The sequence below is a fragment of the Rutilus rutilus genome (genome assembly GCF_951802725.1).
Source record: "Rutilus rutilus genome assembly, chromosome: 18".
Classification (NCBI taxonomy): domain Eukaryota; kingdom Metazoa; phylum Chordata; class Actinopteri; order Cypriniformes; family Leuciscidae; genus Rutilus; species Rutilus rutilus.
The window spans coordinates 1,201,304-1,228,303 of record NC_140231.1 but is presented as its reverse complement, the minus strand read 5'-3'; the positions used below and the strand labels follow the sequence as shown (position 1 = coordinate 1,228,303).

The following is a 27,000-nucleotide window of genomic DNA, read 5'->3' as shown; positions in this document are numbered from 1 at the left end:
AATATCGGCTCGTTTAGTTACACTCGAAGTAGATTGGCCTCTCTAGCGAGATTCCTATTTGTCAGTCACCGACGTGACGTCTCCGTTCCCTCCTTCAGGGAACAAAGGTTACATTCATAACTGAGACGTTACATTAAATAAATGTTACTATAACATTTAAGGAAGAAGTTGCTCCATGAATGTAGATTCACGACAGATTCGACAGTCCCTAATCAACTGTCGAATTCATTGTGGCTATTATGATATTCAGACTCAAATTAACCCATTTTAATTGTACTCAATTAGTGCCAGAGAATTGTTTTTATATGACAACCGGTTTATTCATTCTTGTTCTCTTTATTGTGTGGGGAAATTCAGATCGATCTCGTCGCTTTCATTGTGGCTGCTAAATGATATTCAAACTCTACTATTACCTATTAAAGATTATTAATGATAAAAAGATTACTAATTATAAATATATCTGAATATGAAATATTGCATTTATTTCCCTATTAAGTGTGATTAAGGGTAGGATTAGGATGGATGAATTAAGATACAGAAAATGAAATCAAGTGAGCACAAGTAGGTTTGGTGGCACACGAAAAGTAGATGTGTCCGGAGAGTCCAAGCATCTGATTTGATTCAGGAAGCAGTCAAGCTGTTTTTGCAGATGAAAAAAGCACAGAGAGAGACATTATTGAGTTTGAGGATGATTTAAAGGATTACAAAGAAATGTCTGTAGTTGAAGATGTTGCAATTGGAAAACTCCATGCAGAAACCAAAGTTGCCACTTTGACCGTTCTACCTCACAACACAGAGAAAAAGTAACTCTGACTCACATATGCAACAGTAAATCGATGAGAAGAAAGAAAAAAAAACACAAGAAATGAGCAGTTCTGACATTACAGATGACACAGATGTGGTTGGGTCTCTCTTTATGGGGTCAAACTGTGTTCCCTAGTACAGTAAGCATTAGACCTTTTAGAAGCAGGATTAAATTGGTAAGATTTACTGGGGACACAAGGGAGAGAAGCTGTTAATCAAAGCTCAGTTTATTGTGCACACATTTGCAGAGTTTATGTAGTCTGTCTATACGTACAAACATCAATGATTAAACACAAACTCAAAATGACTGGAGTGCAGTGACAGGCCTTTGGTTTCTTTCTACTAATATATAAAGAATACTGTAATTCACTGGATGCTCAGGATTTTCCTGATGATAGAAACCCATCATTCTGCTTTGCACCGTTTTATGGGACCAGGGAGTTTGTCTTGCAGTCTGCACAAAGAGAGAGAGAGTATATTTAGAAGATCATTGGACAAAACTGACATTCATTTTATGGACACAAAAACAAAAAATAAATCATTTTTCAAGGACAATACAGCACAGTTCAGTCTAGTACAGTAGATTAGACCCGAGGGACTAGATGTGTCCGTAACAGTGCCGACCTGTGTACTGTTTTATTGGTTTGCACCAGAGATTTGAGATCTCTGAACATGAAGGATCTGCAATTGGTGTAAATAAGCCACATATACAGTATTTACAGATTTTTATAGGGATGCAAGGCAAGAGCTGGAGTGGATGAAAGGAAGGAGACTGGATGGGACAGGACCCTCCCTGCTGAAAAATCCAGCACAAACCTATAATACTGGTCTAGCTGGTGGACCATGCACGCTGTTCTCGAGCAAAACGGGGCTGGACCAGCATGGCCTTGCAGGTTCGAGTGTGAGTAGGCCAGCTGTCTGATTTGGGGACAAGCATTGTTTTTGCTTGCATATTTCTATATTCAACACATTAATGATGTAAAGAACAATGTAAAAAAAAAACATATAAGGTTAAAAAAAAATTGGATTTATATGATTATAGCCCTTTGAAAACCAAGACAAATACCTAATAAAAGCATAATCGTAAGCAGTTTGTTCAATAACATGGGTTATGAGAAGAGTTCTTTCAATAGGACAGTTCAAAACTGAGAGTTACTGTTTTTAAAGACTTTCATACTTATTTGGGAAGTCACATGTGTCAACATCCAGCTGTCAGTCACTGATTCCAAACATTGCACATTTAGTAAAAGGCATGTCATTACAGTCAGGAGCATGAAATATTGTTGAAAACAGTGATAGCATGCACTTTCAACAATTACTGAAAGAGAATTAATTCAACCAAAGTCAATGGCCAAGGACCCAACTGAAGGGAACACTGATCACACTAATGGCGACTTCAACAGACTTCAACAACCTTTGTACATGTACCATATGAAAGAAATAAAGCCAAACTGGTTTGCAATAAGTGAATATGGTAATGCTGTTTTTGGAGTTGTGTTGTCATCCTGCCGTTGTCTTCATCTAAGGCTGTGTGGCTGTAAGTCAGTTGTAGTTGTTGTGCAGCAGGGTTATTTACGTTAACTAAACCTAAAACTAAAACTATTAAAACATTTTTGTTGGCTGAAATTAAATAAAAACTTAAACTAAACGAAAATTAATAAATGGAAGTTGAAGCACTAAAATTATTAACTCGAAATAGCTCGAAATAGCTAAAACTAACTAAAACTGAAATAAACAAATTAATGTCTATTACATTTTACATATTACAAAGTATATTACGTTTCTCAGCATCAGACTTCCCGACCTTTATATAGTCTTCAGATATAGTTTGCAGCTGACTGTTCCTAGATGACGATTAATACTGAATGCGATTGAGTCTTGAATAAGTTTGCCACTACATATTAAATCTTCTCCTGCTCTAGATGTTTTAAATCGCTTATTAAAACATGCTTGTTTTGTGTAGCATTTGAAACAACACTAGTGTAGTATTATGTAAGGTCATTAACAAATACGTCTTTTGTAATTAGCCAAATTGTGGAAAACCATCAGCTGGACATCATCTTCCTGACAGAAACATGGCTTGACAGTAATCATAATTTTGTCCTAAATGAAACTCCAGCAGGTTTTAGATATTTCAGCTCCCTAGACTATTGTTTTATTAGTTCTCTATCATCCTCCTAGACTCAACAAAGGCTTTCTTGATGATCTTGGAGAACTGCTTTCTAGAATTTTAACTAACTTTGAATGTGTTTTAATCACTGGTGATTTTAATATCCTTATGAATGTAATTTCTGACCCATCGACTGTTAATTTCACAGAGTTACTAAACTCATTTGGCCTTATACAGCATGTAACACACACACAAACACACACTCGATCTGGTGATCTCATGTGGCTCAACCGTCAGTAGATGCTGCTATATCTGACCACTATTGTGTCTTCTTTAAGATTTCAGTACCAAAACTGTGAGTGATAAGAGAAGTGTCAATGAGCGCTATCTCCCAGCTGATTCTGCTGTGACCTTCATGGAGCTCATATCATCTCACCCTTCTCTCGCTTACCTCTACGTGAACACTTATGTTGAGGATCTTAGTCTCAGGCTCTCTGAATGTATTAACTGTGTTGCTCCTTTAAAAACAAAGACTCTGGGACAATTAAAGCCCCATGGAGAAATAGTACATCATATCGTAAAATAAAGAAGAGCCTCCAGGAGAGCAGAAAGGCAATGGAAGGGCACAAAGCTTACAGGTCACCATGATATCTATAGCTAGAAACAGTAAATAATGCAATGAGGTCTGCAAGAAAAGCTTATTTTTCAAGTTTAATTGACCGCAACAAAGACAACCCTAGATTATTATTCTCCTCTATCGATAGGCTACTTAACCCCTCAGCTCAAATATCATCAGAGTTTGCCAAAAAATGTAATGACAAAATTACTTCCATAAGACGAAACATTGCCAGCCCTTGCCCCACTTGTAAAGTCTCCAACTCCCCAGCTAGTCGTTTGTAATGCAATCTGTCCTCTTTCTCAGCTGTGAGCCTCAGTACACTTACACAGATCATATCACATATGAATTCCTCTAGCTGCTCTTTAGACCCATTACCCACTAAATTTCTCAAAACGGTTATGAACTGCTTTTTACCAGAAATCCCGAATATCCTTGATCAGTCCCTACAATTGTTAGGCCCATGCTGAAGAAAAGTCATCTTGATTTCCTGTGCTCAGTAACTACAGACCAATCTCTAATCTAATTTCTTGGTAAAATAAAATAAAAAATAGTATCCATACAGAATAATAACTATCTCAATGCCAATTATTTTAATTAGACATTTCACTCTGGCTTCCGGCAAACCACAGCACAGAAACAGCCTTGATTAGCATTTTAAACGATCTGCATGTTAACTGTAAATTATTTGAAGAAAAAAGCACTGGTATTTATTTATGGATATATAAAGCCATTTTAGGTTAACTGTCCTCTTATCTTTGTTGTTTTATGCAACAGATTTGCCTAGCAATTACTCATTATGCTCTCAATCAAGTTACAATCTATGGGCCCTATTTTAACAATCTATGCGCATTGTGCATTGTTTTTGATATATTTCATGTTCAGAAAATTATACAACAAAATATTCTGGGGGCCAAGAACATTTTGTGAAAATGTTCAAATATGCTGCCGGTGGCTGGCAAAAAAAACAAAAAAAACAACGCTGCTGCTTTTGATACCATTGATCATGAGATCTACTCGACCGACTTCAGAATTGGTCGGTCTATCAGGTCCTGTCTTAGACTGAATCAGATCCTACTTGAGCAAAAGGGAATACTATGTTTCACTGGGTACCTACACCTCCAGGCATAACCTCATTTCTTGTGGTGTTCCTCAAGGCTCAGTTTTGGGTCCTCTATTATTTAACCTATACACACTTCCTTTAGCTGGTATAATTAATCAGTAAAATATTTCATTTCACCAGTATGCAGATGACACTCAACTCTATCTCTCACTTTTCCACAATTCAATGTCCACCCTGCTGGACTGCATAGAGAGCATACAGTTTTGGATGTCACAGAACTTTCTACAGCTAAACAAAGATAAGACAGAGGTACTTGTTATCGGTAATGACACACAGAGAACATCTATTGACCCACATCTTTACTCTATATCACTAAAAGCAAGTAATCAGGCTAAGAACTTAGGAATCATGTTTGACATTGACTTCAGTTTAAAAAAATAAAATAAAAACATTAGCATTGTTACTAAAACAGATTATTATAACCTCCAAAGTATGTGACATTATCTGCCCTTCTGACAATGAGAACCTTACTCATGCATTTTTTATGTCTAGACTTGACTAATGCAATAGCATTTTTGCTGGGTTACCAAAGAGCTCTATTAAACACGAACAAAGAGTTCAGAATGCAGCTGCACGAATAAGAAATCACAACACTGGCTGCCTGTATCATTCAGAATTGAATTCAGGATCCTCTTATAAGTCTTTAAATGTCTTCATGGAACTTCTCAAATATACTTTTCTAATTTGTTGAATAAACATACTCCAGCAAGATCACTCTGAACATCAAATAGTCATTTGTTGGTTACAAACGGCTACAAACTGGTGAGTCGGCCTTTAGTCATTTCGAGCTACTGTAAGGAACTCTCTTCCTGACAAACTACGAGCCATCGACTCACTGTGCACTTTTAAAGAAGTCTCTCAAAACACATTTGTTCACTAGGGCCTTTCCTTGATTTATTTTATTGTTGTATTTAACTTATACATACTAACTTTAACTTCTATTATGTGATACTATTTTTGGTTAGCGCTGTCAGGGTGGAGGAGTTTGATAGAACTGGGGAGTGATATTTTGGATGCGCCCTCTGACGTTAAGAAACACAAGCCGAGGAGACGTCTCCGGCCTGATAGCAGACCGCCCTCGGCTGCCAAGCCTACGTCCTAACAGACCCGCCATTCCTATAGGCGACAAACGCGATGTGCTTGTTTCTGTGTGTGCGATAGAGAGTGACACGGGAGTGACTTTTCAAACCTCCCACAAAAACAAAATCGTCTGTGATCTTCATCACCCCAAATTGGCCAAATTAGCCTTGGTTTCCGGACCTGAGAGAGATGCTGCCGGCTCCTCCTTGGCAGATTCCCCTCAGGAAGGACTTGGATCTCAGGATCTCAGGCGAACGGCACAATATAGCACCCCATCCCGGTGCTGAGGAACCTTCATGTGTGGCTGCTTCAGGGGTCTCAGAGGGGCTAATGAGGTGTCTTGCCTTCCCGTGTGCTGGACACACTCACAGAGTGCTTTCCATAAGGCGCCTTTATGCTCTGTAATGGGGAGTGTTTGTGAAATGGTGCCGTGATAATGTCAGATGTTTTATGTTTGGATAACGGGAGCCTCCAGTACACGCTAAAAGTCTTTGTGGCCACTATTGCCTCATTTCGTTTCCCATTAACGGGCAATCAATTGGGAGGCATGCACTTGTGGTCAGAGGAAACTACATCCCTCTCGCTCATCTTCAGTACCACCGTGGGATCTTGTTCTGAAGGCTCTCTTCCCCTGTTTGAGCCCTTGACATCTATTACTGCGAGGGAGCTCTCTCTCAAAACTGCTTTGCTTCTTGCCCTTGCTTTGGCTACGTCTGATCTAGATCTGCAGGCGTTCTCGGTGGACGGCGATTGTATTCGCTTTGGACTGTAGTGTCACTCTCTGACCGAGACCGGGTTACGTGCTTAAGTCTCTTTCTACTCCCTTTAAAGGTCATTTATCATCCCGCTTTGTCTTCCGAGTCGTCAACCTCACATGATGCTGATGCTCAGAGCGCTGTTTGCCCTGTCAGGGCTTTACGGGGTTATATAGACCGCTCAAGCCACCTTTCCACAGTCGGGCCAGCTCTTTGTGTGCTACGGTCTCTAAGCAGAGGCTTTCTCACTGGATAGTTGCATCGCTTTGGCTTATGCAAACCAGGGACAGGAATGCCCCCTCAACATCAAAGCTCAAATTGTCGCTCCTCCACATTTTATTCTGCCCGAAGGCTCGTCAGTGTTTGCATGTGATTTGCATTTCCTGAAAATTCCTGCACAAGGGCCTGTATCTGTTGTTTTGTTCACCCATGTTTTGTTTGACTTGATAATTACATATCTTATTCCTTCTCTAGTGCTTGTATTCAGTTACATACTGTACAGGTGCTTAGCCTTTCATTTTATTTTGAACTGTGGTAAAATAAAGTGCTTTATAAGGGGAATAAAAATCAATCATACATACTTTGCCAGTTTCTCTTCAAGCTGAGACTGCACACGCACCAAATAACCATCAATCTGGGTCTACAACAAATAAAAACGTTTAGAAAATAAAATGAAGAACACTAAAACCAGTAACAGCAAGAGCAAAGAAGTTTATAAATATGAAACACATTCTTACTTTGTTCCTCTCATACAGCAGCGGTGTGCAGAACAAGATGATATCAGCTGCCAAGAGAAAGAAGAGGTAACGCTTTAGATCAGCCTGGAAAGTACCGCGTAATTAAAACGATTTTACAGCGTAACTTTCAGTAATTATAGTGTACCTATAACATACTTACATGTAAGAATAAGGGAACAATATGTAAAGATTGGGGAATAAAGGGGTAACAACCAGAAGTTTTGTAGAACTAAGGGGTACTTATTCTACTATTATGATACAACAATCTTACATTTGGGAGCAATTTAGCAAGAACATACACTGCGTACCTTTTTGTAATAATGCTGTACCAATACATACTGTATAGGCTTTAAAAATTACAGGGTACATATCTATAACTGCACCATATTAAAATAATTCATCATTGTATTAGCAGATGTTATGTGAATTTTCTTTAACCACAAATATATTTATATTTTATCATTATTTTGACTATTATTATTTATTTATGAAGATGGGCTTACCAAGTATTAAAATTGTGATACCATTGAAGACGGCACCCACACATGTCAGAAACCACATAGCAACGGCAAGCTGCAGATAAACACAGCAGGTCAGTCACTTTTTACTGTGAAACAATTCGGTTAATAATTTAACATTCTACATTAAGTGCACAGTGCTAACTGATGACAAAGAATTGAATAAAAGTATAAAAGTATGAATGTATGAATTTCTTAGCAAACACTTCTTTTAAAGGGCCACTATATTATGATTATTTACATGATCTTCACAGTTTTATGGGGTCTGCTAGAATATGTTTACAAAAAGCACAGTCTGCTGTGATTGGTCAGTTGGCTCCAGTCTGCTGTGATTGGTCAGTTGGTTCCAGTCTGCTGTGATTGGTCAGCCGACCCTAGTCTGCTGTGATTGGTCAGCCGACCCTAGTTTGCTATGATTGTTCAGCCGACCCCAGTCTGCTCTGATTGGCCAGCCGGCCCCAGTCTGCTGTGATTGGTCAGTTGGCTCCAGTCTGCTGTGATTGGTCAGCCGGTCCCAGTCTGTTGTGATTGGTCAGCCGGCCCCAGTCTGCTGTGATTGGTCAGCCGACCCTAGTCTGCTGTGATTGGTCAGCCGACCCCAGTCTGCTGTGATTGGTCAACCGACCCCAGTCTGCTGTGATTGGTCAGCCGACCCCGGTCTGCTCTGATTGGCCAGCCGGCCCCAGTCTGCTGTGATTGGTCAGTTGGCTCCAGTCTGCTGTGATTGGTCAGCCGGCCCTAGTCTGCTGTGATTGGCCAGCCGGCCCCAGTCTGCTGTGATTGGTCAGCCGACCCCAGTCTGCTCTGATTGGCCAGCCGGCCCCAGTTTGTTGTGATTGGTCAGGTCGACTGCTTAGAGTGTGTGTCGTAAATGTAGTGCCCCTTAATAACCGTCAAGTCTCAGATCCGGCGGCTTCCTTGAAACACTACTGTGACTACGCTAACTATGGCATCAGTTTTGCTGTATCAGTTTGAGTCTGAGTCCAATAATGACATAGTGATTTCCCTCATAGGGAAATTATAACTGCCTTATAACTGCTTTTGTTTGAGGGCGAGCCAAATTAGTCAGCAGGCAGCATTATGCAAATGTGTTATATGGTGGCGTAGCTACAGTACATTATGGAAATAAAGTCAGGACTACAGAGCAGGCGTTTTCTGCTGGAGAGATTCCCTTTGCTGTGGACTTTGTGCTTTGTAACTTTAACAGATTGTTTACATCTACAAACAGGAATATTGTACATTAAAAGGAATGGTAAACTTGAAAAAGTATAATAGGTCCCCTTTAAATAAGAAACCGTTGAAAACACTGATATGAATTTAGCTGTGGATTGTTGTAGATAAATGGACATACCTTCAGTGAATCCACCACATCTTCTACAAGCACAAGTCTTCTTGTCTGTATGAGAGCGGTGTTTAATTTCACCAAAAATATGTCCATGTACCTGCGGGCTGTGTCCGGGGAAATGCGGATATCTCTTTCCATCAGAACTCTGTGGATGTAGAAAGATCTCATATCACCTCTTTTATCAAAGTCTTGTCATTTCAAGAAACATTCAGCCAGTCGAGCACAAAAAGCAGAAAAACAAACAGTCTTTTATAAATCCAAACAGAAAACTCAGGAGATCATAGGAGAAAATCACAACCGCGTATAACACAGATGCTGACATAAACAACACTGGACAATGAGCTATAGGGAGAACCCAGGGCTTCAACAAGTGGGAGAGTGTGGTGTTTCGTAGTTTAACCATAAGGTGGCAGTATAATGCATGAGTATTGAGGTGATGCTGATTATGAAGGAGAGCAGTGTGTTTTCTGAGAGTATTTGCAACATGTGCTGAATAAAGAGCCTAAAATGAATGACTTATCCTGTTACTCTTTACTAGAGGACACAACAGAGAGCAATCGTGAAACAGAACAGGTGTGATGAACTAATTAACAGCCAAGGTGACTAATGCCGAGTTCACACTGCACGTTTTTAGCCCCGATTTTCACTCGCCGACAGGTTTTGCGAGATCGCAGACAAAAGCCCGAAATCACAGGCAAATCGGTGCTCGTTTACACGAGTGACAATCAGGCAGTGTGAATGATCAAAGACACGATCTGAGAGAATCCCCGACGAGTCTACATATCTGGACCTGTCGGCGACTCACAATCCTGCAGTGTGAATGTGTTCTGAAAGAAAACTACAACTGACCTACAGCCAATGAGAGAGCAAGATACAGAGCAGCGGGGTGTTCGGGGAGGCGTTATGGACCAGAATATCAGTATTTTAATAGATATATTTACAATTATATCAAACAGAAACAAAGCACACACATTTGCTTGACTAGCAGCAACAGCAGCACATTTATTTAACCCCATTGTTTTACTTGTTCTCCTTTTTGCTGCAAATCAGCGCACAGACAATTGGGATCGCAGGCTTCTTGCAGGCTATCATTATCAATAACAAATTTAGTCTCGCGCGAGAACTCCGGTCTATTGCGTTATTTCCTTATTTGGTTGTGAAACGTAGTTAGCGGACCAGACAGAAGTTGTCGGCGATTCTTCCTCTTGTAAAGTCATGCAGTGTGAAACCCCTGTCCCGACCCATCGTGCAGTGTGAACACAGCAGTGACAGAGCGTTACCCCAGATAGTCACGCAGTGTGAAAATAACAGTGACTACGTTTACATGCAGCCAATAACCCGTTCAAAACCGGGATATTAGCAATAACCCGGTCGCGCACGGCCATGTAAACACCGGCAAAAACCCGGATATGCTCATATCCCGGTTTTTAAAAACCCGGATATTACCCCTGGGGTACCCCTTTTCTAACCCGAATATTTGGTCATGTAAACGCGTATCGGCATATCCCCATCAAAAGGAACATTGATTTGTGTTCTGCGCATGTTCTATTCGCAAGGAATCTTGGTCTTTTGAGTAGAGACGGCGCATACAGAAACCCGCGTGCAGTATACCGGAAGTAAACAAGAAGTAGAGGTTAACATGGCGCAAACAAAGGCGATCGCTATCTGCCCCGAACTATTCATTATCCGCGTGTTGCTGCTGTTGTTGTTGTCTTTGGATACAGGAAGAAGAATTGGAAATGACGCATATTGCGTCTTAAGGTTGTCCGTACGTCCTGACGCTAACCGTGCGTCGCCGTTTACATCGGGATATTCCCAACTGATTACAAATTCCATGTATACAGGAGTAACTCTCTCTGCTCACGCATGTAAACGGGTTATTCCGAATGTTTCAGAAACCCAAATAGTGACCCTAACCCGACCATAACCCGGATATTGGCTGCATGTAAACGTAGTCAGTGACACGACTACTTTGAAAATCGTGCCGTGTGAACTCGGCAAAACTAGGGAACTGAGGAAGACGGGGCGCAGAAAGTAAACAGAAACAGAGTTGTGCTACGTTATCCAAAATCAGTTTCCAAAGGTACCTGTGTAGGACAATGAACGAACTGTTACATATGTATTTTATTGATACTACATTGCATATAAAATTTGTAGGGAGGAATATATTCAATAATATTTCCCCAGTGATGTTGTAAGCCTTAGGCCGGAGAAAAACATGTTTGCAGAGTTCTGTTCTGTATATCAGTGTACAAGTGTTTGATTGGGCTCAAAATAGAGAGAAAAGCATGTATTAGAGTTACTTTTAGTATTATATAAGAAAGTATCTTATACCATCTGGGCCATGCACATACATCTTGAGGCCCAAACCAAAAAAGGGGGCACTATAAGGAGGTTGACTCGGAGGCAGTATCATCATTAATATAGAGAATGAACAGCAAACCTTTTACAATCATATTGTAAATACAATTAGCCTTTTTTATCACACTCTATCATACTCCTTTAGTGTGAGCCAGTTCAGCTGTGTGATTTGGCTGATGCTCAGTGGGCTCTCCCTCACTCTCTGAGCTGACTCATTTTAAAATGGAAGTATTAGACATTTAATCTAATATTATACAGAATAAATCTATATTAGGCTATATAGGGTCCAACGGGTCTGAAGTCACACTGGGGTAAAAAGCGCATTTGACTTTATTCTCTTTTAAACCACTAGATGGCACAAAAATTCAGCTCAGCACTTTCCCTAACCACCGCTTTTGATGATGCACGTGGAAGTTTGGCTGATCCTTGACTTTATCGGGGCAAAGTTGATTCTGCAACAAAGGTCTCAAGAATCTTAACTTTTTTAAATAATTGTTTCTGTTTTTTTTTTTTTTTTTTAAATGAACATTTTGATGACAGTATATTTATTGAACAAAAATGAATTATTTAATTTATCAATCAAAATAATCCAACATTTTTTTCAAACTTTGCTAAAGTGATTGTTTTGACCAAGTATCAACTTAGACATTATTAAAAGCATATTAATTTAGCTAAAGTAGGCCTATTTGTATCAATACTGTGTGTCTTTTGTCCCACGCTGGTTTTGCCCCGTGTGCACCACCTTGCCCCCTCTTACGTTTAGATTTTTAAACAAACAAACCACCTTTATGGTTTATTTTCACACACAATCTGTTGCTCCATCAATGTCCAATTCAAACATATACATTTTTCTTAGGTTGTGCCTTTAGCCCCCTTGTACCCTACTATGCTAAGATACAATTCATTTAGATAATTTATATGACCTTTTCCTATTCATATGATCTCAATAAAATATTAGAAATAGGCCTATGATGTATGTTATAGATATTAGTATCAACTAAGACAATCGATTATAATGGGAAATATACTTTACAGGAGTTAAAGTGTGAAAAACTGTCTGCTAAATATTCTATATGATGGTTTACCCGCTGACTTTCTGGAACTATGAATATATGTTTGCAATGTTGATCGTGTGGCGGCCTCCCTTTGCTCTTCCTCCCTTTGCTCTTCCTCCCTTTGCTCTTCCTCCCTTTGCTCTTCCTCCCTTTGCTCTTTCTCACTCGGTCTTCTTTTTTTGTGAAGGCACAGAAAATTGTATTTATTAGTGTTTTATTTATTTATTAGTGTTATTTATATTAGATTAGATCAGGTACAATAATTTGATTAGACAAGAATTCTAATTATCTTCCAGGAACGTGGATATTTTGCTCAAGTTGTTTTAGAAGCACTATTAGAAGACCAGGAGCAAAACATCACCGACAGAAATACGAAAACAAACTACCAAATTACTAATTTTGTGTATCAACTACTGTTTGTAATGTGGATTGTAATTTGTAATTTACCTGTCAATGTGACGACATTCTATTCTGAAACTTTTATTTTGCTTTTATGCGGCTTATCTTTATATGCTTACTTTCGTTTTTGTTGTTTACGTTTTTTTTATTTCTAAAGTTAGACTGAACATTGGCCGGTCTCCGCCTCCTCCTTCCCTGAGCTTTGAACTTCGTAACATATAGAAATAAATTGTAATCAGTAAATTAACTTTTGTCTATTATTAGAAATGTGCCTCTCGAGATGTTGATTTATGATACTGAGAAAGAACAGATCATGGAGGAGTCTTCAGTGCAGGTCGGTAGTGTTGTTAAAGGGCTTATCATTTAGGTCAGATTTGACTGTACCAAACCAGGGAATAATAGAAATAATTAATTTCTCACCCAATTAAATGATCATACTTCTTGTTCTCTGGGATAGAGAGATCTTTACTGTCAGAAAGGTCAAACCCTTCCAAGTGTTTTAATAAAGTGTTTATCCATGAACTGTAAATATATGCCTTTCACCACTGGACACTTAGACTAGTTTCATGTGAATTGAACCTTCATTCATCCTCAAAGACCCCAACAGATCAGACTGGTGAAGGGAGATTTATAAAATACAACAAATGCCTACATACTTAAAAGGGTGTCCTTCGTCGGACTTCTGCACAGCGTGCACGACTGACTTGTAGACTCTGAAAGTGATGGTGACACAGAGCAGGGCCAGGAGCAGGTAGGATACGACACTGATAACACTGAACCTGGCTAGAGATATGAGCACCAGCATCGAGCCACCAAACACGAGCACTGACTTCTTCGGCTCCTGCCAATACACCAGTCCCCGCACTGCAGAGAGATATGGATGCTGGAAAGATGGCAAGATGAAGACTGTCTCCTCATGGTCCTTTTCATTGGTCCAATCCTGGACTGCAGAGAGAGAGAGTGTGTGTGAGAGAGAGTGAGAGAGAGAGTGAGAGAGAGAGAGAGAGTGAGAGAGAGAGAGTGTGTGTGAGAGAGTGAGAGAGAGAGAGAGAGAGTGTGTGTGAGAGAGAGTGAGAGAGAGAGTGAGAGAGAGAGAGAGAGAGAGAGAGTGCGAGAGAGAGTGAGAGAGAGAGAGTGTGTGTGAGAGAGAGTGAGAGAGAGAGAGAGAGAGAGAGAGAGAGTGTGTGTGTGAGAGAGAGTGAGAGAGAGAGTGAGAGAGAGAGAGAGAGAGAGAGAGAGTGCGAGAGAGAGTGAGAGAGAGAGAGTGTGTGTGAGAGAGAGTGAGAGAGAGAGAGAGAGAGAGAGAGAGAGTGTGTGTGTGAGAGAGAGTGAGAGAGAGAGTGAGAGAGAGAGAGAGTGTGTGTGTGTGAGAGAGGCTCAAAACCATTTATTTACCAAAATTTTAAAAATACAATTTTACATTATTTTTCCAGGACAAAAACAAAACAAAATGCATCTAAAATAAATAAATAAGTAAATAAATAAATAAAGAGAAATAAATAAAATTAAATATACAATTCCAAACAATCATCACTATCAATATCACAAATACACTGATTCACAGCCCATCGGTGTTTAAACTTCTCCATGTCATTTACCAGTTTATGATATGTGAACTCAATTTTAATGCGAGATTTTACTAGTCCTTTTAAAATGGACACAATATCATCTGACCCAGCCCCGTTCAAACGATATTTTCTTGATAGCCAAATTGCCAGTTTAGCTTTTCCAAAAATAAAATTTAACAACACATGCACTTCCCTCTTTCTTCTACTGTATTTTGGACCATAAATAAAAGAAACTGGAGTAAAAACTTCTCCCAATTTATGAGACCACTCTTCTAAAATACAAAAAACTGGTTGAAGTCTTTTGCACTTTAAAAACAAATGAAAAACTGTCTCCTGTTCCCCACAGAAAGGACAGCCCTCCCCTACCTGTGGATCAAGGTGTGCTATGTGTCTGTTCGTAGCTATTATCCCGTGTACTATCCTCCACTGCAGGTCTCCAGACCTCTTCTCAATGGGAGGTTTGTACAGGGACCTCCAACTGCCTTTGGGGGAGGCGCCTGGCCCAAAGAACTCTTGCCATTTGGACTCGCTAACAGTCTCTAGTGCTTTAAGATGCCATGATTTCACACACATAGTATATATGTCCGTCTTATCAGCATTGCAAAAGTACTTCGGCTGATGATTCTTAAAAGACAGCAAGCAACCTTCTTTCTCTTGCCATGTACCATTCTCTGGTGAAAAAAGCAGCTGAGGAAAGCTACAGTGATCAGTCTCTTTTTCAAAACTTTCCATTGCCAGTTTGTAATCCTGAGGCAGGGTCTCAATTATCTGAATCAGCACATTTTTTATCAATCTGATAGATTTCATTCTCAATTTTCCAGCTAAATTCTCAGGGTTAATCCATTCTTTATTGACTCGCAAATGTCCAATCTTTAAAATGTTTGCTGCCCACATGGCTTTTCTAAGAGTGTCCGATTTAAGAACATCCACATCCAGAGCAGGATTAAAGAAAAGCGGCTCTTCATTCAGCCACAAGTTCTGAGTGTCACTTCCATCCCATGAGAACTTAAAAAGTGCCCATGATTTAAAGAGTGATCTGTAAAAGAGACTCAGTCCAGACAAATCCAGTTTGTTAAGATCCATCAGAAACAGGTGACGGTCTAGTCCCATGTCTCCTACTCTTCTCAAGAGAGCACATGCGATCTCAGCCCAGCTCACATCCACACCATAGATTAATCTCCTTGCTGTCTGTATTCGAAAAGCCTTTAGTCTCGATTTGATGTCAATCAGCCCCTGGCCACCTTCTTGCCTTGGTAAGTATAGCACAGCAGCCTTCAGCCAATGCTGTCCCGACCAGAAAAAGTCTACTATCCGCTGCTGTATTTCTTTCACCAGCTTTTCGGGAGGTTCTAGTATCATCATTTTGTGCCATAATGAAGAAGCAACCAGGTTGTTACATACCAGAACCCTCCCCCTATAGGACAGCTGAGGCAGCAACCAGTTCCAGCGAGACAACCGAGCACACACTTTCTCCACAAGGCCTTCCCAATTTTTATCTCTATACTGCTCTATTCCTATAAAGACCCCTAAATACTTAAAACCTGTTCTCCCCCACTGTAACCCACCAGGAAGTAATGGACCTTTAGAAACCCTTCCACACCACAAAGCATCACTTTTGCTCCAGTTGACTACAGCGGACGAGGCTTTACCATAACACTCTAGAGACTCTTTAAGTACCTGAATATCACTTTCCTCTCTGATTATAATTGTGAGATCATCAGCATATGCAGATAATTTAATAGAGTAATTCAAAGTATTAACCTGTAAACCCATTAGTTCCCTTCTCAGTTTGCATAGCAATGGTTCAATTACGATACTGTACAATTGTCCTGAAATTGGGCAACCCTGTCTGATACCTCTTCTTACATTAATAGGGATACTTAACCCACCACCCATTTTAATCATACATGTTGCTTTGGTATAAAGAAGTTTGATCATTGAAATAAAACTTTTCCCAAAACCAAAAGCATTAAGGGTATCAAACAAAAAAACATGATCAACCCTATCAAAAGCCTTTTCTTGATCTAAAGACAAAAGACCCAGATTAAGATCATTACAATTGGCATAATCGAAAACATCCCTAATTAAATGAAGATTATCTGTAATTAACCGATTTTTAACACAATATGACTGATCTTTATGTACTATTTCATGCAAAACTTTGTTTAACCTATTTGCTAAAACCTTTGAAAATATTTTATAATCTGTACACAGGATTGCAACAGGTCTCCAGTTCTTTAGGAGTGTTAAATCACCCTTTTTCGGGAGCAAAGACAAAACCGCTCTTTGACAGCTGGTTGGAAGAATTCCTTCATGACAACATTCCTGAAACACTTTAAAAAAGTCCTGACCTACAATTGGCCAAAAAGTCTTGTAAAACTCAGCTGGTAGTCCATCCATTCCTGGACAACGGCCTGAAGATAGACCCATCACAGCTCGAGAGACTTCCTCAAAAGCGATATCGTTCTCTAATGACAGCTTTTTTTCTTCAGATAAAACAGGTAAATCTCTTAACAGTTCAGTCCTGGAATGTTCATCTGAGCTTTCAGCAGTGTACAATTTAGAATAAAAGTCAACAGCAATTCTTCGCATCTCCAGTGGTTCTGATGTGACATGCCCATTATTGTCCTTCAGTAAAATCATTTGTTTCTGTTGACCCACTTTACGCTCTAGGTTAAAAAAATGAGAAGTGGGAGCGTCCATGTCCTTCAAATGTACATAGCGGCTTCTTATAAGAGCCCCTTTAACTTTTTCATCCAGTATTGAACTTAAAACATTTTTCTTTTCAGTCCACAAGTCTTTTAAATTAGCATCATCATTAACAGTCATATTTGTTTCAATGTCAGCAATTTCTGCTTCCAGCTGTTTTAATGTATTTTTCAACCGTACAGAGGAGTATGCAGTATATTTTTGAGAGAAATCTCTTATATGGGCTTTGCCAACCTCCCACCACTGAATAATATCTTCAAAATTGCTCTGTTCTATTTGCCATTTCTCCCAAAGACACTCAAAATCTTCACAAAAAGACTTATCTTCTAAGAGTTTAGTATTCAGATGCCAATAGTAGCTCTTATGTACACTTTTAGACAAGGTAAACCCAACTGTAATAAGCTTATGATCAGAAAGAATATTGGGGATAATTTCAGTGTTAACAACTCTATTTTTCAGGTTAGAAGATATATAAAAACGGTCCAAGCGTGCAGCATAAATCCTCTCATTATTTACTTTCACCCATGTATATTGTTTTATAGAAGGGTTATTCACTCTCCACACATCTGAGAGACTGAGCTTTTTTAAAACACTAGCCAAACAGGAGGCTGACTGTGCATGTGGTTCTTCCCCGTTTCTGTCTAGAACAAAATCTATAGTGCAGTTCCAGTCCCCTCCCACAACAATAAAGAAATCATCACTTTCTTCTTTGATTATGCTTTCTAATTTAGCAAAGAATAACTTTCTTTCCGCTCCAACATTAGAAGCATAAATGTTTACAAACAGAAAGTTTAAATGACTGATTTCAGCCTTAACAATTAAAAACCTTCCTGGTACTACTTCTTGTTTTGATAAGATTTTGACATTAAATGTAGGAGAAAAAAGGACAGCTACACCGTGTGTGTGAGAGAGAGAGAGAGAGAGAGTGAGAGAGAGAGAGAGAGAGAGAGAGAGAGAGTGTGTGTGTGAGAGAGAGAGAGAGAGAGAGAGAGAGTGAGTACTTTGACCTCTCAAATGTGAGTTTAATCTCTTAGCAAAATTCATGGGTGTTGCAATTCACTTATTAACCAGTAGGTTTATTGCAGTGGCATGTGTGGTGATGTGAAATGACAAAATAAAGACCCTCCCTCTGTTTAAGATGTTTTAATATCAAATATCATGTTCCAGTTGCATTTGATGTTGAGTTTCCGAGTACTATCAAGCAGCAAGCAATACTATAATGTTTTGGTGTGTTTATATTGAATTCATCCTCTACTATATATGTTTGTTTGTTTTGTTTTTGTAGGTTGTTTCAAGCATCCGGGAGACATTTGGTTCCTGTTTCCCTGATCTGTTTAGTTTCTTTAGTTTCCGTGGTTATTGATGTAATTACGCAGATGTCTCTAGTTTAATGAATGATCTAGTCCTGTGTATTTAAGGTTCCCTTTGTTCAGTGTTCAGTCTTTACATGAATGTGTGATATATTCCCTGTGTTTTCCTAAGTGTTCTAAGTATATTTAATGAAGCCTGTTCTTGCTTTGTTCTCCATCGTTCGTGCTCTTCATTACTACAACCATACTTGACAGAAGACTGAACCCAGGAAGAATTTGAATATGGACTTACCTCAGTCTGTTTACTCTGTTTGGAGGAAGAGAAACAGCCCCTTTAAACACATCGGGCCCTATTTTAACGATCTGAAACGCAAGTGTCAAGCGCGAAACGCAAGTAACGTTGTGGGCGGGTCTCGGGCGCTGTTGCTATTATACCGGCGGGATAAATGACTCTTGCGCCCGACGCAAATCTAAAATGGGTTGGTCTGAAGTAGCTTCATTACTCATAGGTGTGGTTTGGGCGTAACGTGAAATAAACCAATCAGAGCGTCATCTCACATTCCCTTTAAGAGCAGGCGCGCTTGTTCCATGGCGGATTGCTATTATAACGGCGGATTTGCCAGACGCACGCCAGGAGCGGTTCACAGCCGAGGAGACCGACGTTCTCGTCAGGGCCGTAAAACACAGAGAAGTGACATTGGGGATGGAGAAACACACCCAAACTAGCTTCGGTTAAACAGGCGTATAATAATTTGGGTAAATGTGTAAGCTAGATTTATGCCTATTTTTTACACAACGATTTCCCTCCATCCATCCATCCATCCATCTTCTACCGCTTATCCGGGGCCGGGTCGCGGGGGCAGCAGTCTAAGCAGGGATGCCCAGACTTCCCTCTCCCTGGACACTTCCTCCAGCTCTTCCGGGGGGACACCGAGGCGTTCCCAGGCCAGCCGGGAGACATAGTCTCTCCAGCGTGTCCTAGGTCTTCCCCGGGGTCTCCTCCCGGTGGGACATGCCCGGAACGCCTTCCCGGGAAGGCGTCCAGGAGGCATCCGGAAAAGATGCCCGAGCCACCTCAACTGACCCCTCTCGATGTGGAGGAGCAGCGGCTCTACTCTGAGCTCCTCCCGAGTGACCGAGCTTCTCACCCTATCTCTAAGGGAGCGCCCAGCCACCCTGCGGAGAAAGCTCATTTCGGCCGCTTGTATCCGGGATCTTGTCCTTTCGGTCATGACCCAAAGCTCAGAGTGAGAGTAGGAACGTAGATTGACTGGTAAATCGAGAGCTTCGCCTTGCGGCTCAGCTCTTTCTTCACCACGACAGACCGGTACAGGGACCGCATTACTGCAGAAGCTGCACCGATCCGCCTGTCAATCTCCCGTTCCATCCTTCCCTCACTCGTGAACAAGACCCCAAGATACTTGAACTCCTCCACTTGAGGCAGGAGCTCTCCACCAACCTGAAGCGGGCAAACCACCCTTTTCCGACTGAGAACCATGGCCTCGGATTTGGAGGTGCTGATTTTCATCCCAGCCGCTTCACACTCGGCTGCAAACCGTCCCAGTGCATGCTGGAGGTCCTGGTTTGATGAGGCCAACACGACAACATCATCCGCAAAGAGCAGAGATGAAATCGTGATTTCCCTCGTGTGTTAATATTGTTCCTTGTAATAATGTATGATTTGCAAAAATGTGAACTGCTCCGTCTGTGTGTAGATGAGAGAAGCAGAGAGAAATGCGTTGTGCACACGCTACACTGATTATGGCCAAGCATGCGCCCTTAAAACAGCATCTGAATAATACGCCACTGACTTTAGACGAGGTTTCTCCTGGTCAGTGGCGGAATTGTTTTCTGAAACTGCAAAATAGCACCAGGGAACGTTTGCGCCGGAACACGCCTCCTCTTTCCGCTGAACCGCCCCCGGGAGCGCAAGTTCATTCCCTAATTTACCGACGTGCGTCTGTGGAGGGAAAAGTCCGCTGTGCGTCGGGTGCAAAATAGGAATGAGACATGCGTTGTGTACAAAGTCAATTGCGCTGGGTGCGAGATAGGGCCCTACATGTGAGACTTTTTACAACTGGCATGCCTCACCAATTTCCCTGATCACTCCCTGTGCGTGTTTTTCATGACCAGCCTGAACGAGCACACAAAGGCTAAGTTCAGACTGTCCACGGATTTTTGTGTATATCCGATTGAAATCCGATTAGATTTATCAAGTTTGAACAGCAATGAAATGTGATTTATTCAAATCCGTTTCAATCTAAATCCATATGTGGTGTGAAATCCCTATTCTAAATCACATTTCTGGAAATCCGTTTAAGTCTGACCACTCTGATCGGATTTCGAGTGGTTATTGTGACTTTCTCACACCATGTAAAATGTAAACGTCAGACGTTGTTATAGGAAACATGCTGAAAGTCGCAGCCGAAACAAGGCTCTGTTGTTCCAAAGTGCCGAACGAGCAGAAAATGATAATTTGACGGAGACATGTCTGTAAACCGGCGGAGACAACAGCGCGTAATAAAGCCGCTCACACCAGCCTCCTACGGTTCTGCCGCTCCCTCAGAAGACGGGAGTCCAGCCAGGCGGCTACGCATTGTCATGTTGTAAAATTTAAATAAGACAACATCTCTATTGCAAACCCCTCCATGTTGCGGTTGTTGTTGTGTTTGGCATATTCCTACCAACGCAACGTCATTGCCATAGAAACCAATGTGGATATTCCGGAAGCTGCATGAACACACAGATCGGATCAGTTGCGATACACAGTGTGGACATCAATAATCTTAGATCAGATTCCAGTCGAATACACAAATAATTGGATTTGGACTGACAGTGTAAACGTAGTCAAAGCACGCCTGCCCGCTGATGTTCCTTGGGGGACTTTCGCAGCATTTGTGGGTGTTGGTGAACTGCGGATCACTGTTTACTCTCTGCCCCGCTGAGGAGGACATCATCAGCCCCACTCCAGACCCGGAGCCCAGCCACGCCTCTAACGGATGAAGTGCCTGAGCCCACCGCAGACAGAGGCCCGAGCCTGCCTCTATGCCCACGCCTGAGCTGACACCAGTGCACATCACCGCCCCGGAGCCTGAGCGCAGCGATATCTCTGACAGGTGCAACATCATCCATCCCAGTGGGTGTGCTCGCTCTGGGGGAAGCCCCGCCCACACTCTGGGGAAGCCCCGCCCACACTCTGGGGAAGCCCCGCCCACACTCTGGGGAAGCCCCACCCACACTCTGGGGGAAGCCCCACCCACTCTCCTGCCACTGAGGGTGACCTGCGTCTGTCCTCTGGGAATTATTTTAACGAACTGGAATTGTAATTCCCCTAAGTTTCCCGTCTCAGCTGGTCCCGCCCAGCTAAAAGTCTCCTGCATCTCCAATGATCCCACCCAGCCTCCCTCTCCCAGTCCTTTAGCCCTGTCTCTGCTGTGTCCCTTCAGTTCCTCAGCTCCACCTCTGTGCCGCCGGATGCGCCTCTGGTCTTCCAGTGTCTTTGGCTGAAGGATCCCCTGTCTCCTTCTCGGCTCTTCAACAACTAATGTCATGGTCATGTTCAGTTTTGTTGACTTTGATATTCTGTTCCGTGTGCTTTGGTTCCTGTTTCCCTGATTGGTTTAGTTTCTGTTTCCATGGTTACTGTTTTAAATATGCACTTGTCTCTAGTTTAGTTAAAGATCTAGTCCTGTGTATTTAAGGTCTTTTGTCCTGTTGTTCAGTGTTCAGTCTTGTCTTCATGGTTGTGAAATATATTTCCTGTGTTTTTCATGGAGAACACCAGGTTTATTCTGGCCTATTTCTTGGGAAAATCTCATTAAAGCAAAAATGCATTGAAGATATTTAATTCTGAATAAAATGTAGGGTTTCATTTGTTGAAAACCATAAACACATTCACCTCTCTATCTGGATCAGGAGTGATACTGGAATATTTATTTCTGATATTCTGATATTCATTTTAATTTAAATGTTTTTTAATTTAATTGTTTACATACAAAAATTTTTCCCCTTCTTTAAAAGCACTTTCATAAATCCAGGACAGTGCATCTTGTCTACAACATGTCCAAATTTCAGAAACAAATCTGTTCTTTATGTGGAAACAGTCCAACAAAATTGTCAAAACATCCTCGTAAACACAGTCAGTTGTGTCTTAAGTGAACGTGAACAGCTGAGAAAAAGCACGTGTATCAGTGTGTCGAATCCGTGCATTCGGTCTTAAAGTGACAGCGGCCTAATATTCCTTCTGCTGTCTTTGTAATTAGTGTTAATCTAAGAACAAAATAAAAATAAAATCACTCACTGTTTTTGACTGAATAACTTTTGTATCTTTAAAAGGACTAATATCTATTTTATTTATGCAGTGTTATTTTACATTTGATTTTAATTTCTGAACTTTGTTCAGTTGTGTTTATTTGTGCCATTGCTAATTTGCTCACTTGTTCTTACTGTATTATTGACTGTATTGTTTTGAATAAATGTTTGAAATTTATATTAGTTTAGTTTATTTATATCTAGTTTATTCGTTAGTTGTTCTGGCTGCTGTATTCAGCTGAAACAGAATGTTTTGCAAAAACACAGAATAAATATGATTTATATTCTAAATGTTTGACTTTACTATATTGAAATCGAAACTGGGAATCAAGAAGAATTGTAATCGATAAGCAGAATCGGTACTGGAATCAGAAACCCTAAACCTAAAACTCAAATAATACCCTGAAGTGCATTTGAAGTGTGCTATTTGGGACAGGGCCATGCTCTTAAACCTCACCCACTACAGACATGCTACTGCCACCAAAAGGAAACTATAATAAGCATATTTAATTGTAATATCAGATCCACTGATAAATGATGCCGTCTGGTGGGTGAATCAAGAATTGCATGCAAAACCGCCATTACAGCTGTACTGTATGAGAGGGGAAACAACTTCTTTAGCTTATTTAATAAAATTGATTCAACATAACAACCATTCATGCTTAAATAATGTGTTACTTAATGCTTGATATGTCATTCAATCCTCACGCTAAGAAACATAGGCAAACACACTTAAGAGCCTTGAGGCAGTGCATATTGGAAATAAAACAGTGAATTCGCTCTGTTGCCTGTCCTCATTAAGACCAATAAGCTGACGATGAGTGTTGTTGTGATGTGCATGTCCTTTGCTTTCCTGTCAGTAGATATTTCATAATCATAATCAACAAAAAAAAAAATCAATAATTCTGATAACATGCCATTTGTTTTGTTTATTACTTTTCTGAAAATTATTCCAGTGAACTAGTTGTCTTTACTTATATCATAACTATGATATTTGCTAGAAAAGCAAGTGTTTATGTCTCAGACTAACTGAAGCTATTGGGTCAAAGACATTAATCTGCTTACACATCAGCCAATGAGAGTCATGTGCGAAGACTTAAAGGTCAGAGAAAAGAAACGTGCAAATGCACAAATGTAAAAAAGGACCACAATTGAGCATCACAAAACACCAGAAATCAGATATGACCAAAGTCTGTGCAAATCTCACACTGAACAGATCTCGATAGTTTGAACTTTAATATGTTTCAAAAGGTTTTGCACAAAGCCACACTGGATAATACAACATTGGTTTTGGTTGTATTTGGTCTAATGCATGGCTGTTAGTGAACAGGTTATAATTCTAAGCACTTTTAATACACCTTTCCAACAGAAACTGTTGCTGACATTATTCTACAACTATTCCACATGAATTATTAAACTTACCTGATGAGTTGGAGTCTTTCAACAACACAATGGAGTTTAGGCCTGAGGATGAAGAAATCGTTGGATCTGCCATATCACAGTTTTAATGGATGTTAAACAATAGCTATAGGTGAAAGTGGATAGTTTAAACCAATGCCCAGTGCTCGTCTGAAGTGTTGAGGTGCGGCGAGTCTGAGTGTTTCAGTGGATTAATGCAGTCTTGAGGCATTCAGGGGTGTGTTTAAACTCTTTAAGCAGCTTTTGCCATGGCATGTAGTTTTATAGATCAAACATTTAGCACCAATCCCACGGGACAATGAACTTGCAGAACATACGATAAAAATACAAATTAATTTATGGTTTACAAAAGGGCGTTTCCTCCTTCAAGTGCCGGCTCAAAAAATTGGATGAGATAATATCCAAATAGAAAAAAAAACTCCCTGAAACGCCTCCACTGTAGTCCTGAGTTTCTTCCGGGAACGAACACGTCACAATATTCCTCATTATAATAATTAATGCGCAGAAAAAGGGGCGGGGCCTGGTTGAGTTAGTTAGTAGTGTGTTAAACTGGCGGTTATGGAAAGGGGCGGGACATTTCCCAAACACACTCGAAGCGCTCGACCAATCACAACACACTGCTCCAGCCGACCAATCAGAGCACAGTGTGCTTTTCAGAAGGAGGGGCTTCATAGAGACAGGAAGTAAACAGAGCGTTACTGACAGACTGGGAAGAGAGGTGTAGCGGCTGGACCAGTCAGACACACAATTATTTATTATAATTAATGAATAATCCAACGAACCCCGCAAGACCAGACAGGGGAAAGTGGACGAAAGCAACAGTACAGAAAAGACACATAAGGCCCATAAAATGGCTTTACCTTTTACCTTAAACCTTTACATGAATGAACATGCCCAGGACATTGTGTGTATTGTTACTGTTTTGCATATTGTCTTTTTTGTATTGTGTCCTGTTGTATGCATGCCTTATGTTAGAACTGTTAGATAATGTAACCTTACATTTCCAGGCATTCCTTTTCTTTAATTCCACAGCTGATGAGTGCAGTTTATTTAGCCTGCTTTAAAAGTATTTTCTCTTATTGTATTGCAGTCTTTTTCTGCATGCATTGATTTGCTTCTCAGTTTCATGAAACCTCTGTCATGCAAATTCAGATTAGATCTGTTGGTTTTAAAATAATAAATGTAAACGATGTTGCTGTCTGGGATGTGTAATGAACACCTAAACTTAAGGTATCTAAACCACATGTAATTTCAGTCGTCTTCTAAAATAACAGGTATTCAGGGTTGAAGAGATGTAGCCCCTTGTTAAATGCATCAATAACTTAAATATCCAATATATTTCAATATATTTAATGAATTATATTCATTTCCCTTTAAAACTATACATTTACATGGTCACATTGTAAAGTGTGCACAGTTATTAAACACATAAAAGTTAGACATATGTTATGAATTTAGCAGAACACATCTTTATTATTACCTCAACAGCTCTTTGAATCATCAGGGTTTACTGAGGCCCGCGGACTGACAGTCCCACCTACTGGCCGGAGCAGGTACTGAGGGCTTAGAAACTGAAGTCTCCCTGTAGGAAATACATTTTATCTCTTAAAACTCATCTTTGATCACTGAAATGACATATTTAAACGTGTTTTCCTTGGAAAAAAATGTCTTCATGCTTTATAATATCTTGACTGTAACTCGACACCCTTGCCTCATTTAGTATGCGCGGTTATATGAATATGCAAATGAGCCCCGCCTCCACTCACTCAGCTCAGAGATCCACTGGTTGACGATCACACGTTGATCTGATTGGTTACAAGGTAGTTTGTGACGTCAGAAACACCAGCGATTTCAAAGCGTGTGTTTGAGACTGTGTTTGGTTCACTGCAGTTTTAAGGAGAAAATACTCAGCAATGGTGTCGACTTATGAGTTTACACATGCTTTGTCTTAAAGCGTATTAAAAACACCACATACACATTAAACATACTCATATAAACAACATTAAAACCCACTTTTTTTTCTTTTTTTTTACCACGGGGGACTTTAAAGGTGCAGTAAGCGATTTCTGAGAATCATTGTTGAATACAGTTGATATTTGAAATCAACCCAATCAAACACACCTCTTCCTTCAATGCTCCGCCCCCAAAATACACAAAAACACACTGCAGAAGTGGATCTTTATTATAGCAGAAGCGAAGCAACATAAAGCACAGCTGATGAATGAACGACAAGAAAAAAAAAAAAAAACACAAGCAAGAGTAAAAAAAACACTCGTTTTGGACCCATTCCTGCATCTCTCACTTCCTATATGTGAGGCACTGTTTGAAGAGCCTGTCAGAGGAATCAGCACGTGCTGTCTTGAATAATTAAGCGAGGCGTCTTCTCATTGGATAAGGACACGCCGTCTCATGAATAATAATGAGACAGCGATGAGTCATCGATGAACTGGAGTGCAAGAAAACATCACATCCTGTGACGCTGACACGAAGACGGATTTAAACCCGCAAGATGAAAATAAAGAAACTAACAGATGATAACACACATAAGCCGCGTTTCCACCGCAGGAACTTTCCCCAGGAACTAGGAACTTTGGGCTGGTACTCGATGTGTTTACACCGCAGGAACCAGGGTCTAAATGAAGTTCCGGGTAAATATTTCCCCCTCCGATAGTCCCTGCTCATGAGGTAGTACTTTTTCAAAGTTCAGGAACTTTCAGGGGTGGGACTTGTGCGCTGCACAAGCTGATTGGTTGTGTTCACGCCGCATTTTGGTTGGATGA

General features: G+C 40.5%; 1 protein-coding gene across 1 annotated transcript; it reads right to left on the bottom strand.

Annotated features, from left to right (window-relative positions):
• Positions 1–1,010: 1,010 nt before the first annotated feature.
• Positions 1,011–24,405, bottom strand: LOC311276825 (reticulon-3-B-like). The gene is made up of 7 exons (XM_084386771.1): positions 24,224–24,405; positions 13,560–13,848; positions 9,095–9,233; positions 7,729–7,798; positions 7,226–7,272; positions 7,070–7,128; positions 1,011–1,258 (listed from the first exon to the last, which is right to left on the bottom strand). The coding sequence occupies exons 1-7, from the start codon at positions 24,294–24,296 to the stop codon at positions 1,210–1,212; spliced, it is 726 nt and encodes a 241-aa protein (XP_084242897.1). The 5' UTR covers positions 24,297–24,405; the 3' UTR covers positions 1,011–1,209.
• Positions 24,406–27,000: the final 2,595 nt, after the last annotated feature.

Excerpts from the sequence above, each read along its gene's own strand:
- LOC311276825 (XM_084386771.1), bottom strand. The coding sequence starts at position 24,296 with ATGGCAGATCCAACGATTTCTTCATCCTCAGGCCTAAACTCCATTGTG. Across the intron at positions 7,129-7,225 it reads TGCTGTATGAGAGGAACAAA|ACCCAGATTGATGGTTATTT; the intron begins GTAAGAATGTGT and ends TATTTGTTGTAG. Across the intron at positions 1,259-7,069 it reads CTTGAAGAGAAACTGGCAAA|ACTGCAAGACAAACTCCCTG; the intron begins GTATGTATGATT and ends CTCTTTGTGCAG.